Source organism: Acinonyx jubatus, chromosome C1, assembly GCF_027475565.1.
Source record: "Acinonyx jubatus isolate Ajub_Pintada_27869175 chromosome C1, VMU_Ajub_asm_v1.0, whole genome shotgun sequence".
Taxonomy (NCBI): Eukaryota; Metazoa; Chordata; class Mammalia; order Carnivora; family Felidae; genus Acinonyx; species Acinonyx jubatus.
The window spans coordinates 202,660,458-202,675,153 of NC_069381.1; the positions used below are offsets into that span (position 1 = coordinate 202,660,458).

General features: G+C 51.8%; 1 protein-coding gene across 1 annotated transcript in view; it reads right to left on the reverse strand.

Moving 5' to 3' along the window:
- The window catches only part of PAX3 (paired box 3), a 96,243-nt gene extending 84,457 nt beyond the window's left edge, over positions 1-11,786 (reverse strand). The window contains exons 1-4 of the mRNA XM_027049566.2: positions 11,286-11,786; positions 9,762-9,997; positions 8,319-8,448; positions 7,036-7,170 (exon numbers count right to left, since the gene is read on the reverse strand). Of these exons, the coding sequence (XP_026905367.1) occupies positions 7,036-7,170; positions 8,319-8,448; positions 9,762-9,997; positions 11,286-11,370 (586 nt within the window). The 5' untranslated portion in view covers positions 11,371-11,786. The remainder of the gene's footprint in view (positions 1-7,035; positions 7,171-8,318; positions 8,449-9,761; positions 9,998-11,285) is intronic.
- Between the last annotated feature and the right edge of the window lie 2,910 nt (positions 11,787-14,696).

Consider the following 14,696-nt stretch of genomic DNA (forward strand, 5'->3'; position numbering starts at 1 on the left):
AATCTTTCCCAATAGAGCAGAAGATGGTCCTCTGTTCCTGATTTGCTGTGCATCTTCCAAGAGAAAGACAACTTCTGAAATTCCCTTCCACTTTCTCTGATCATAGTTCCTCGGTGAAAGGCAACCCATCCTTTTTTTTTTTTTTTTTTTTACAATAATATAAAAATGTATTTTTCCCCCCAACTTGATTGAGATATAATTGACACAAGCCAATTCTCATATCAGGAATTCTGCCTTGGTACTGAGATCAGACCCAGTTTGGAGCTCGATTCTGCTGCCCCCCGCCTTCACAGTATAGGAATACATAGCCTGATACCCAAGAGGGAACAGTCACTTAAGCTCCATATGTATATTTCATATACATGCACATATGACGTATGCAACAAAGAACGCCCTAATGCTGCATCTGGACCCAGGACAGGGTAACCATAACAGATCTGAGCTGACTCACACTTCCAGCTTAATCTATTTCAGGCAGTTGCTCTACACTGAATGATTGGGACTACATCAAAGAACATTTGAGCACAGGTAGGTTATTAATTAATTGGGAGATGATAATAGAATAGAAAATATCCACTAGTAATTCTGTACATCAAGACTCATCTTGTTCAAGAGTGAGTAAGAAAGAATAAAAACAAAATAAAATAAAATAAAGCCCTATGCACAATTATTTAGGACTTCAATGAACACAACCAGAGAAGAAGATTCAGAAAGACAGATCCATGATGCATATTTGAATAGCCAAAGCCTGAGTCTGGCATAAATTTCACAACCTCAGAGTGATTTGTTGGAATTTGCAAATTAAGCACAGAGATGGTATTTCTAAAAAAGGTCTTGCAGGAATTTTAACTCTCATAATAAAAGAAAAATTTATCTAGATATGTTGAATTCTTAAACTTAAAAAAAAAAGTCTAATAGTTCATCTAAACATCAACAGCCAAAAAGTCATAAAATCATTCAGGGAAATTTTTTTCCTAGCATTAAACAGAAGGGCTGAATAAGAATTGGGAGGTTGTGCTATTATCTCAAATTCTGATGACTCTAGAAAGTGTAATCCATTGGACAAATAAGTCTTTACTTTGCGCAACTGGATATAGTTTACTGCCAGCATAATTCATAGTGAGCAACTTATAAATAAACTCCAACGATGCACAAACTATACACAAATACGTATCGACTCCTACATTATAGAGGGTTAAAAATATGCATGAGACTCATGTAAACAAAAAATATAGAAGCACATGTCGAGAAACATACTTAGTGTAACTCCCAGATTCCTGGGTATTTAACTAGTCCTCACCTAGTTTTACATAAAAATCTGACCTCTTTCCTTTCCATCCTTCCAGCTTTGAGGGCAACTTCGGCGAAAGCAAGTTCCACATTTAGAAATTTAGGGATGAGAGAATGGTAGGTGCCATGCCTCCGGCCACCCTCCAAAAATGAGAATCTATTTGATGATAAATTCACCATCTTAGCCTAAGCTCTACACAAGAAATCACCATAGGATAATTAAAAACACCCCATGAATCTCTTCTCTACAAACCTACGACGTGTAACTGGTTTGGGTTCCTATTTCTTAAAGAGAATTTGGCCAATCCTCCTTAGAGATTTCAGAGGAAAAGGAGGATTTTCCAAGACAGATAAGTTGAAATGATCCCGCTTTGATCTCTGTGGTTAAGAATCCCTCACAATAGAAGATGGCCACTGAGGGGCCGCGATCCCGGCCTTTTAATGCGTAACAATGCTATCAACAAACAGCTACTTAATCAATATTTGGCCAGAGCTGCTGAAAACTTCCTTTTCAGATTTTAATTCCTAGTTGTAAAACAACCCCAGAGCAGCCAGTGAGATAAGGCATTAAACTGACTGCTTAATTGCCTGTTAGTGTCTTGTTAGTTATATATGTACATTCTTAATGGTTCTTTAATCTTTATTTACCCACATAAATAAGTTACCTGTCTAGAACCCCACCGAACTGAACCTTCTCTGTCCTCAGTCCTGAACAAACTTTGTCTCACTCTTTGTTTAGGGCTGATGTTGCGACTTTTAACTTTCATTGGCTATTTACTTATGCGCAGCTTAAACATTTAACCTTATGGTTAGGAGGGTTTTTTTTTTTTTTTTGTCTTGAAAACATATTTATTCATGGAAATTGAGTTCAGTGGCAACGCTCCTATTCACCTGATTGATTTCCACATATCCCACTCTCCTGAACCGCGGGGCACTTGCTGGTTCCGCCTCACCGCCCCGGTGGGTTTTATTGCGAAGCCCTGGGGACTCTTAAATGACCCTTCAGTAATTATTACGCACTTGAAGCCCCTAGTCCCCGTTCCGGTGCTATCAACAATCAAATCAAGCCCCAAAATAAACATACGATTTCAAGCATTAATTAGAAAATCTGCATGTTTTCAATAAGGCCAGAAAGTAAGCATACAGCAGCCAAACAAACAAACAAGCAAAAAAGAAAAACCTTCAAAGATCTGAACTCTGGTGGTTTTCTTTTTTCTTTCCTCTTTTGTTTTCTTTCTTTCTTTCTCTCCCCCTCCCTCTCCCTCTCCCTCTCTCTCTCTCTCTCTCATCGTTCCAACAGGAAAATCGCTACCATTACGTCCCTGAAAAGGACCCAGCCTGGTGTTTTAATTTAATTCAAGTGCTGATATTTCCAATACACTTTTACATGGGTGCTATTTCCTTGTTGCGTATTTTAAGGACTTCAGAAAACATAAACTTCACTCAAAAGACTAGAAGGCGACATTGGGGTCAAATTGAGGATTCTGACAAACGGACTTGGAGAGTGGCCTGTCCACTTTAATAAAGGTTCCGATGCCACAAACCTAAGATCTTATACCCCGGGATTTCAGTCTGTGGGAAAGTTCCTCCCCCCCTCCCCCGCTTTGACTCGCGCCAAAACGTCCTTCCCTTGCTAAGTCGGGGGGAAGAAATGGCCTTCGTTCCTCTCGACTTCAGTAGCGCCCCCGTCAATGATAAAGTGTTCTTTTCATGATTCCATTGGAAACGAAATATTTCAAGGGCCTTTAAAACTTCTGTGCGTTTTTACTTGCTTTAGCTTCTGCCCCGCCGAAAAACTGACAGCGTCCTAGTTATTTCAGAAAAGCTCACAAGGTTTCAAACAAAAAGGGACACGAGCAAAACTTTGGTCACTTTTACTTTCTCAAACAAACAAACAAACAAACAAACAAAACCACACAGACCTGCTTTTCATAAATGTCAAATAGGAAGGGAGAGATATGAATGGAGTATAAGCCCCAACCGACCTATGCTTGCGGTCTCTGAGCTCAATCTTTGAAACTGTTGCAAACCTCCCACACTCACTAGTGATTTTTAAAGCGGGAAAGGAAAGTCCTAGGAAAGTGTATCTCCAGCCTCAATCAAAACATCAATTGGGCAATCTGGCCTCTCCCCCCCCCCCCCCCCCCCGCACTCCCGAACTGCCACATCAAAGCCTCTGCAACAAGTCGGTAATTGTAATGTTGCAACTAAATATTTAAGCGAGAGTCTTGCCGTCGCGTGTCCATTTACAGTCCTCATCTGTCCTCTAATTCCATTACGGCACAAAGCAAAAATGTTTCCCAAAACTCACAAACAGGAAAAGCGTCACCCTGCTGGAGGAGGAGGAGGGGGGAGGGAGGGAGGGAGGAGGAGGAGGAGGAGGAGGAGGAGGAGGAGGAGGAGGAGGAGGAGGAGATGATGAAGGAGCACTTTCTATTGATTAGTCACTGCTTTTGTGTTAAGGGCTTTCTTTAAAATAAGAAAAAAATGGGGGGAGGCTGCAGAAATTTCACTAATGTGAGCCTCAGGCAAGAGAGGGGGGAAAAAAGGAGAAGAAGGGGGGGAGGCGGGCTGTGTCTAGATGAAAGTGAGAAGGACATAAAGGAGGCAATTGAGTCGGCTGCAGCCCGGCGAGCTAAGCTTCGAGCCGGCCGGAGCGCAAGGGAGGGGGCGGCGCGGCGCGGCGCTTTGGCGCAGGGCGCAGGAGTGGGGGCCGACCCATTGTGACGGCGCCCGCGGGCCCGCTCCGCCGCGCTGGGGGAGGAACAGAGGCGCCCATTGAGTGGCCGCGGCGGAGGCTGTGCCCACAGCCCCCGATGCTGCGACCGGGGCTTGGCTCCTGCGACTGCGCCTGTTCCGATCACGGTGCTGGCCGGAGGGCCGGGACCAAGCGGGGTGGGGGTGGGGATGGGGGGCGGTTTGCTGTCCCCCGGCCTCCCAGCTTTCTCCTTTCACCCGGGCAAAGGAGCTGGAAGGACGGACGGAGGAGGGCTGCACAGCGTCTAGTGCGCTCCAGGGCGCAAGGGCCTGAGCGAGCCGAGTCAGCACGCCGCGCCGCCCTTGGATTGGGCAAGGGACGAGGGAAAGTTGAGAAGGTAAAGGGGGTCACCTAGAAGAAAGGCCAAACGCTGGAGAAAAACGAAGGCAGTTCTGACCTCTTTCAGGGTGCCTCTCTTCCTGTGCCCTCGAGTCTGACAAGCGGAAAGACGTCTCCTGGAAAGCCAGTCTCAGCTTCCGTCGCCCCCCTTCCCGGCCCCGCAAGGAAGCTGGAACCTCCAGAGAGAGCGCGTCCCCTGCTCAGAGCACCCAAAGGTCCTTTCTAGGCCAGCCTCCTCCCCCTCCCCCAGAGAACTCAGACCCCTTTATCAACATTCATCCCGTTTTACACGCGGGGGCAGTCGATGACTTTTGGTGCCCAAAGAACAGAGGTAATTTTTTTAGGTTCCTAGATTTCCCTTTAAACTATACTTCACTCCTACACTTGTCCTTTCTCTGGGCCCCATATGCCCTCCAGGGCTTATCTGGAAAGGGAGCTAGAGCCGCTAAAGAAACGGTCGCTGTATCCTCTCTGACAACCCCAAATTAAATTAGGCTTCAGCCTCCGCGGAGTGTGTGTGTTTTCAACGGCACAGCCCCCGCTGGGGAGAATACTCTGATTTTAAAACTGGTAGCAATCGCCCTTGAATGGCAGCCGGCCCAGCTAGACGGCCCAAAAGACTAGAAACATTTTGTAGGTGAAATAGCCACTTTTTCCACGCTGGAGAGTCCATAAAACTTCCTGGCGCAGCAACTATTGGAGCTCATTGAATAATTCATCCCTCATTGCAAGCCCATAATGTCTATTCTCAGCCCTTTGTGGGGCTGTTTTCTCTTCTTTTCTCCTTGAATTATAAAAAGGTTGCCTTCCTTTGTTCACATCAAGCTGCTTCGAGCTGGAGCTTTGTCTGGGCCGAGCTAAAGTGTGAGTTTCAATGGACTCTCCAGGCTTTGTCTCCCAAGTTCATCTCCAAGTGTAGATTGTGTAGAGAAGGCCTTCTTTGTAAAAGCTGGAAAAGTTGTACAAATGTTTGACCAGCTCATTTGGGGCGTTTTGTCTCCTGGGCCTCGGTTGCCTGTGCTGTGAGGGAGCGGCCGCTCGGCCGCCGGTGCCTCCAGCAACAAGTAGCAAAGCCGTGCCCCCCCCCCCCTTCCTGAGCCTCTCTGATAGCTCTGGGCTTCTTGCCCCTGTGCCCGCAGGGGCCATTGGGTTTGGGATTAGCTGGTTCCTCTCCTTCCTCCCTCACCAGTACCTCTCTGCTCCATCTAGGTCTGGAATAAAAGCTGGGGTGTCTCCTCAGAGACTACAGCAGAAAATCACCCCTCCCAGAGGAGAGGCTTAGACTAAGACCTTGTGAGTCCCCGGCTTTAAAGGGAGGGAAACAACAGCATGTGTATCGCCCTGCCGTGGTTGGGGGTGTCTTTTCTTGGTTGTCCGTGTGTACCGGAGCATCTAGGCTTCTGTGTATCCCTGAAATCTGCTGTTTGGGTTTGTAACATCTAAATCTGAGTGTCCCTTCAAGGTTGTGTACAGAGCTTGCCTCGGTTCGCAAAGCTGCTGCCATCCGCCAGGTTGGGCAATGAAGGCAAAAGCAATAACCAGCTTTCTACCCGCAGTCCTGACTCTGGAAGCCACAGTCCTGACTCTGGAAGTCACAGTGGGTGCTCAAGCCCATCTGGAGAGCCGCCTGCCCTTCTAAGGCAAGTCAAAACTCATCTCTACCCACCAAAGTCCAGGCCCAGAAGCAGGAACTCTAGGCATGGCTGGGACTCCAGGTGCCTCCCGACCGTCCATGCCTTTGAAGAGGTGCAACCATCCCCAAGGCCAAAGCTGCTCACGGGAAAACTGCTGCAGTGACCCCTTTCTGGTTCAACTTCTGCCTCCCCTGGGGGGCTGCCTTTCCTTGGGCGGGGGCGGGACACCTTTAGGCTCTCCAGACCAGGTGCTGCAGGTATATGAGAAGGAAGCCGCACTTATGGCTCCAAAGGAGAGACTTTCTCTTGATGATGCCAGGTCACAGCCAACAGGGAGCAGGTGGCCTGTACCTTCCCGTGGAGACTGGGTGCCAAACCGGCGGGCCCAAGAGCCCACATCTTAGGCTGGTTTTACTTCCTAGACACACACAGAAATCCAACCCTGTCGCATTTGAAAAACAATTTAAAGCACAAAACAGCCAACTTACATGTATGTATGTATGTAGAAGGCAACCGATGGCGTGGAATTTGGCCCCCCCCCCTCCCCGCTGCGCCAAAGAGTTTTGAATCCTTCTCTCCCCGCCCTTCCTCTGATAATGGGAAACTCTGGAAATCTGGGCCTTCCCTGAGGGCGCAAAAGTTCCTTCAGCCTCCGGGGACTCACAGACTGTCCCCAGCCCCTCAACCCCCCACGCCTGGTCCTGTATACCTGAGGGCAAGTGGGAAGCCCTTCACCAAACCGCAGCTCGCGGTTCCAGACTCCAAGGGGCTGAGGCTGGTACAGAAGAAAGGCTTACAAAGTAGAAGAAAAAAAAAAAGACCAGAGATTTTTGTTTTAATTTCAAGTGCGTCTCTGGTCTTTCATGTGAATGCTCCGTACGCCGGTGCAGTGGGTACCAAGGGAGAGACCTTGACACGAGCGGGAGCTGGCCGGCGCTCTGGGCGCCGACGTCAGAGCGCGGACGTGGCCGAGGCGCGGGCCTCCGTGCGCCGCCCGAGCGCGCCGCCGCTTACCTCGCTCGCTCAGGATGCCGTCGATGCTGTGTTTCGCCTTCTTCTCGCTCTCCTCTGTCTCCTTCCTCTCCAGGTCAGCCTCCTCCTCTTCGCCTTTCCCGAATTTACTCCTCAGAATGCGGCTGATGGAACTCACTGGAGGCGGGGGGGGGAGGGAGCGCGGACGACTGAGCCGTGCCAGGCCGGGCCGTAGGAGCCCCGAACCCCCGACCCGAGCCGTAGAGAGGCTGCCTTGCACAACTCGCCTGTTTCCTCGCCTGTGTCTTCGTGGTTCTACCACCCCATTCACCCGCCCACTCCAATCCCCCCACCACACAGTCTGCACCTATCTACGCGGAGCTACTGGGAGCCCGAAGCCTGGGAAGCCCGCACCTCCCAAGTTAGGGCCGGGAACCGCCGTCTGTGTCCCTCTTGGCAGAAAGCATTCCCCTTTTTGACCCTATAGACGGGGCTCTGGATCTCCAATCCAAGAGAATTCTCCGGCCAGCCCACCACCCCTACCACCACCTGGGTATTGGACCCCCTCGGTTCGCGTTAAGGGAGGAAGAACCACAGCGGACCCGTCCCCTGCAATTCAACGTTTTTTTGAGGCTATAAAGGGTTTAAATTTCAACTGCAGAATCGTTTCCTATTGTAAAAAATCAAAAGAAAATGCACTCTCCCCCATTTATTTTTTCCAGATTCCAGTCTGGTAAACAAATCCATACTCTGAAATATCTCGTTCTCGCAGGGGTAGTGGGGGGGGGGGGAGGGAGTTTCCTTATAATTAAAAACAAACTCTCCCGCGCTCCCGCGCGCTCGCCCTGCGTTCGCCCCTCTCTCCGCCTTCCCCCGGCTGCCGGGGGCGCCGGATGGTCCCTGGGACTCTCGGGGAAAAAGCCGGGCCGTTGCCGAAGCCTCCCCTCCTTTGCGCACTAGGCAGAGCCTGGGCTGGCGCGGCCCCATCTCCCTTCGGTTGGGGTTACCAAAACATTTGTTTCTCTTTAAAAGGGAACATCAATATTAATAAACAGTTGGCCTCCGCCTCGCGTTTCCTGCTTTCGTCCTCGACAGAAATCCTCTTTGGGGAGCCGTTGGCGGTCTCTCAACCCCAGGACCAGCAGCTGTGCCCTCCCCGGGTAAAACACCCAGAGCGCGTCTGGCTCGTGAATGTTTCAGGGCCCTGGGAGGGGCTGCCTCCCGATCGCCCGGATGGATCTCTGGGGTGATTGTGGCTTGGATGACCCGCCCGGGGAATAGCGACTGACGTTGGCGCCTGGGGAAGATGTTAATGGGCCTCGTACCTGAGGGCACAGTGTTTCGATCACAGACAGCATCCTTGAGTAATTTGTCTCGAATTTCCCAGCTGAACATGCCCGGGTTCTCTCTTTTGTATTCCTCAATTTTCTTCTCCACGTCAGGCGTTGTCACCTGCTTTAAGAGAACAGGCAGGCAGGCGTTGGTACCCAGGACTCTGGGCCAAATGTGGTGGCCCCATCGCCTCCAGGCCCGGTGGGATGCTCCTTCCTGAATCCCCTGGGAAGGTCCCCCTTGTTAGCAAAAGGACCTCATTCTCTGGAGCAATTTACTTTTAGGAAGGGGTAGAAATGAGATCACCTCACCCCTGTCGACCCTGTTCCTCCCTAGGTAAGCTTGGGCACTTAGGATAAATTAAGAAGACTTATAACATCTTGGGGGAGAGGGGTTTACTTTCTGATCCCTGAAAATAAAGTCAACTTCTTACACAGAAACATGAAAACGAAACTAAAAAGGGGAATGTCTGAAGGAGAAGCAGGAAAATCAAGTTACAGCTACAACTCGCACCTCTCCAAAAATAAGCACAAGATTTTAGCTACCCTCAAGAGCAGAATGCAATGTAAAAGGTGATTATATGGCTTTTAAAAAATCAGAGTGGATAAACAAATACGGATAATTTGAAACACTGGGTCTTTTTTTTTTTTCTCTCTCAATAAAAGTTGTTTCTAGAGATTATCGGAGAGGTTGGAAAGGGAGCTAGGAGTGGGAGGAAGGAGGGTGTTTGGAAGTCTTCGGTTTGCCAGAATCCTCCTTTCAATTTTGCCCCGTGGCAACTAGAAAATTATATTGGATTTTCCCCACATCCAGAAGAAAAGGCAGACCCACTGCAATCCCCTCCCACTGAGTCTTAGCCAGTGTGACTCCTTCATTTTTTAAAAGGAACCAAAATAATTTGAGGATAGTACCAAACTGCTTTTTTAATGCCAAGTAATCTGCCCATTACAAAGGAAACAAATCACCCTAGCTTTTGACTCCCTGGAGACAATTTGGACTGGAGGAGATTGGGGACAGAAGGTGGGAGAGAAACCATTTAGAAAACCAAAAGTGGCTCTTTAGATCTGGCAAAAGTGGGTCGGAGCTGGGAAGATTCTTGGGAAACCAGCAACAGGTGGGCACGCACAGTTGCATGCTTCATGTGTTTGCCTATTAAAATAATTTGATGAGTATTCTAGGGTTCCGGGACATTCTTAAAAATGCTGTATCTCCTTTGCAAAAAGGCTGGAGTTTTCCCTTAGTGTTTACCAAGGAGCAGCGCCCAGGCAGCAACCTTGTTCTCCCCCCCCCACCCCACCCCCCACACACCTCTTTCTAGTCTTGAAAAATAACTCCTTGGAAAGCCCCAGATGAGCGTCCTTGCCCCCTGCCCCGATCCTCCCTAACCGGGGAGACCACAGGCCTGGAGGCCTCCGGGGCCAGGCCCCAGCACTCACCTTGGGTTTGCTGCCACCAATGGCACCGGGACGGATGGAGCCGGTCTCCTGGTACCTGCACAGGATCTTAGAGACGCAGCCGTGGGACACGCGCAACTGGCGGGAGATGACGCAGGGCCGGATTCCGTGGTGGGCCATCTCCACGATCTTGTGGCGGATGTGGTTGGGTAGTGGCCTGCCGTTGATAAATACACCACCGAGCTGGTTGACGCGGCCCTGGCCGAGGGGAGTGGACACTGGGAGCGGAAGGCGAAAAGAGAGGCAAAGGAAAAGTCACTTCTGGAGAACAGAGAGCAGCCGGGAAGATGAGCCCACCTAATTCCTGACGCTTGGGGACCATCCGCGTGTTACAGCCACAGCTGAAAATGCAAGACAGCCGGCTCCCAGCCCCAGCCCCTCTTCCAATCACATCTGTTCAAAGTATTAAGCAATTCGGGGGCACATAATCTTGTGTGAAGGGGGAGCAACGACAGCAAACTAACTTGCCCCAGAGAAACTGTCTTCCTTTTGGGCCCGGAGAAAGTGGCATCCTTGGAAGGGAAGACCCTCGGGCCAGTATCTTGAAGCTTGCTCGAGAAACAGCATCCAGGCAGAGAGAAGGTTACCCAGACGCTAGCCTCCTGAACTCCACTCCTCCGAAACCCGTTCAATTGGAACCACTCCTTTTCTAAGGGACTCAGAGGAGCTGACAGCCCTTGGGGTTTCTGGCTGAGAGTGCAGCAGCCAAAGGTCAAAGAGGGTCCCCAAAGGTGGTAGCGAGTCACCTGTTACACCTGGGGACCCAGACAACAGCAGGGTCTGCAGGCAGCCCCCTTCACCTCCATCCATGCTCTAGGTATGACATTCTACTCCAGACCCAGCCTGAAGGGGGGACACCTCTGGATCAGCTTCCTGCTCTTGCTGCCCCAACCTCTTCGACTATCCAAAGTCTTCCTGCCTTGGGATTCCCTTCTGGATGACTGCAAGGCAGTTCCCCCAAAAGGGTTTATGGAAACTTCGAAATGCCACTTGAGATGAATGGAACTCTAATTAATTAATCGGTTAATACTAAAAATTCCAAGCACGAAGCCACCGGGCTCCTGCCACTGCACTTTGAGGCCGGCGAGAAAATTCTTTCGGAACTAACAAGAGCTTAGCAAATGTCCGCGCAGCCGCGACAATTTTGAAAGGCCCTGGAGTGGGCAAAGTGCGGAGATGGTGCTTTCTGGCGCTCAGAAGCCGGTCCATCCCTTCCCCGCCGCCGCCGCCCCACTTGCAAAACAGCAGAGGAAAGTGGACCGGCCCGGAGCAGGCCTGGCCGCCGAGCTTCGCGAGGGTTTGCAGAAAGAACTGCGCTCTGTTTGCAGGGAGAAAATCGAGCGGAGATCTCTCCCCGACTTGTTAGCTCGGGGGGGGGGGGGGGGCGGTCGGGGCACCCAGGGAATGGGGCTCCCAGGGCACGCCGAGGAAGCCTGTGGAGACGCTGGAGCAGCCCGGCTCGGGCCCCGGGCTCCGCGCGGCGCTGAGGCGCCCCCTCACCCTTACCTTCCAGAGGGAAGCCGCTGCGCGGGTAGTTCTGCCCCGGGCCCGGCCGCATCATCCTGGGCACGGCTCCGGCCAGCGTGGTCATCCTGGGGGCAGCTTCGCTGGGAAATTATATCCAGGTGAAGGCGAAAGAGAAAGGCGAGCGCGGTGCTGGCGGCTCTCGGGAACTGCCCCCGAGCGTGGGGAGCCCCTCCCCAAAAAGGCTGGAAAGAGAGGGAGGGACGTGGGCAGGAGGGCTGCTCGCTCGTCGTCCAGAGAGCGGCTCGGGAAGGAACCGGGGAAAGGGGCGGGCAGGGAGGCCCCAGAGTCCGGGATCGCGAGCCCAGGGCGGAGAAGTTTGGTTTGAGTCTGAGCGAGTGGCCCTGCGGCGGGGGGCGCTGGGGAGGGGGCTGCGAGCGCCGCGACGAGCCAGGGAGGGGGGGGTGGGGGTGGGAGCGCGGCCGGCCTGAATCTCCTCCCGTCGTGACACCGAGTGCGGGGATCCGGGCTCGGGAGCATTTATTAGTTCTTTCACCCAAAGCTTGGTCAAGAGCCCTGAGCTGCGATTGGCCGACGGGGAGACCGTCCCGGGTGGCGGAGACACGCGCTGATTGGGCGACAGCGGCCACTTTCTCTTCCCATCCCCGGCGGTGCCAAGGCCTTGGCCGGCCCGGAGAGGGACCCACGCTGCTCCCCTTCCCCGGAAGAGAAGGGCAGAGCCGTGGAACCTGGGAGAGACAGCCCGAGGGAGGTGGCAGCTGCTCAGAGGAGAGGAGTCCCTGTTTCTTTTTTTCACTTCACGTGTGTCCCTCTCTCCTTGACTTTCTATTGCTCTCTTTGTCTCTGTCTCCCTCTGTGTATCTCTGTGTGGCTTTCTCCGTCTCTGACTCTATTCTTCCCGTTCCGTCTCCTTGTCTCTCTATGTCTCTATTTTTCTGTGACTCTTTTTTCTAATTTTTTTTGTTTTTGTTTTTGTTTTACAACCACTGGAGGGGCGCAATTCCAATAAGAAGGCATTGGGACCCTCCGCCTGCCCCCCCTCCTTGTTTAGCTTTCCGTCTTCTGGTCAATGCCCCTTTGGCCTAGGTTTGTTATAGGGGTCCTCCCGGTGGGGTTCCTCCCAGGAGGAGTCCAGAGTGTGCTGATAAAGTTCTTTTGTCTTCTCGGTCTGGGAGCAGGAGTGGTGAGGAGCTTCGGCAGCCATTGGGGAGGCCCTAGGACTCGCTAGTTGAAGTCTGGGGCGGGGAGGGAGAAGAAAACCACCTTTTGATTGAAAAACCCACTCTGGGAAGCCCCAGCTCTAAATCTCGAGGTATGGATCCCCAATGCGGCAGCAGAGATGTGTCTATATGTTAAAGTTTTGCCCGGCTGCTGCGTTTGTTCTCAGGAATTTATTATGGTATTCAGACTAAACTGCTGGAAAAATAAAAGGAGCGAAGTCTTGGCTAGGAGCTGAAGTGTCCCCAGCAGGATATGACGCCAGGAGTGTTGTAAAGGCTGTCTGTCCTTAGAGAAGGTACCATTGTGCATAGCCCTTTATTTATAACTTGGTAAGTGCCAGCGAACTCGCCTCCTTTACACCCCGAGTGCCAGCCCCGCGCTCTGCCTGCGCTTTATTCGCTGAAGTCTATTCAAGGACTGTCACTCTGGGGCTGCGAGGTATTCAGGGCCTTAATCAATCAAAAGGATGAGAATCGGGCAGGTTTTTCCCTTTGAAATAAAGGAAACAATGACTTCTGGGCTTCATGTTCCCCCTTTTCCTTTTACGATTTTTGAATTTTTCCTGCGCGGGTGTTCTCCACCCCTCTCTCTAGGTCCCCCATCCCCCAACTCCTTTGACAGTTTTTACGTGAAGGCGGCCCCCAACCCCACTTCCCCACCCCCTAATTAAGGCAAACTCAAAAGGGAAGATGGGGTGGGGGGGTGGGTAGCTTATAACTGCTCAACCTTCTGGGAGTTGGTTCTTTAAAAATCCACTCGCAAGTGGGAAAAGCAGGCAGTTTTCGGCTGGCTGGGCTTCAACATTAAAAGGCTTGACTGACCTTCCGAGCTGTGGAGACAGGCCTCTGGAAACACGGAAAAAAGTCTGGACATCTCCTCACTCCCCAAAGTGGGGGGGGGGCTGACGTGCATTCATAGTACAAAGGACAGTCACCGCTTAAAATGAAGCCCTATTTAACCTGATATTACACAAGATGATTCAATTTGTCAAGGGGAAAACGTTCTCATTTCCTTTTTGGGGATCACCAAAATCCGTGTCCTTGTTTCTTCCTAAGCCACTTCTCAGGGATTGCAACCCCCGAGCTAGAAATTCTTTTTTTTTTTTTTTTTTTTTTTTTTTTAGTTTTCCGTCTTTAAAAAGTTGAGTGGAGCCGATAGGGCACTTTCTAGGGTCAGCGGTAGTTGGAAGAGGGAGGTACCCAAGGTGTATTTTAAGAGGGCAAATGCGGACTCAACTCGCCACTGAAAGGAACCCAGGAACATCCGGGACTGAGTCTCATTTGTATCTGAGCCGAGGGCTGTGTCTCCAAACCCTCGCGGCGCTGACCCGGCGCGCTCCGGCTGGATGTTCTCCTTCCCCAAATCTTGCAGATCAGGGAAGGTGCGTGGGCTGCAGACTCGTTCTCCCGGGTTGCGCGTCCAGCAACCCTGAACGGCAGGGCCAGGGGCATCGTGGAACGGAGGTACTGCGGGTTGAACTGGATCTGGAAGTACCCATGGAAGCCAGTCCAGTATGTGCGCATCCATAAACCGACCACCACTTGCTATAAAAATGTACAAATGGAGGCCACGAGGGTGTGTGTGGGCGGGGTTGGGGGCCTCAAGCTCCAGGATCTCTACTCCCCGGCCTTCCCCTGCGGGAGAGCTCTTCTTCTGTAGCCTGATTAACTCATACCCTCTCCAGCGGGTGGCGGTCAGAGGACCCGGGAGACTCAGAGGTGGGTGAGAGGGCACCCTCAGTCTCCCGGCAGCTGGGTCATTAGGGCTGCGGGGCCACTTTGGATCCAAAGACCTCGGGAGTCCAAGTTCCTTGAACTTGGTATCCCTGATTTCCGACCAGGGAAGGCCGGGACAGCGACGTTGGCTGAAGCTCTCGGGCCCGTGGCGCCCACTCGCAGCCAAACTAGACCAGGCCCGGAGCCGGAGCCTGGACATAGACGAGCGCAACAGGTCGCGGAAGGGTGGGGTGGTTCCCGGCTTTCCAGATTGGTTTCGAGAACGAACCCCGGTTCTACACTTCAGCCACTCCTTCCCTATCTCCGAAGCTCGTGCCTCCCTTCTTTCAGAAGTCTCTCCGGAAGCAGAAGTTACCCCCGCCCCCCCATTCCCCGGAGCAGGAAGGGAGTGTCCACCCAGGCCCGGTCCCCGTTCCCAAGCCTCTGAGCCAGAGTCACCGCGCCGCCTCTGGACGCGATACAGTCGCCAATTGAC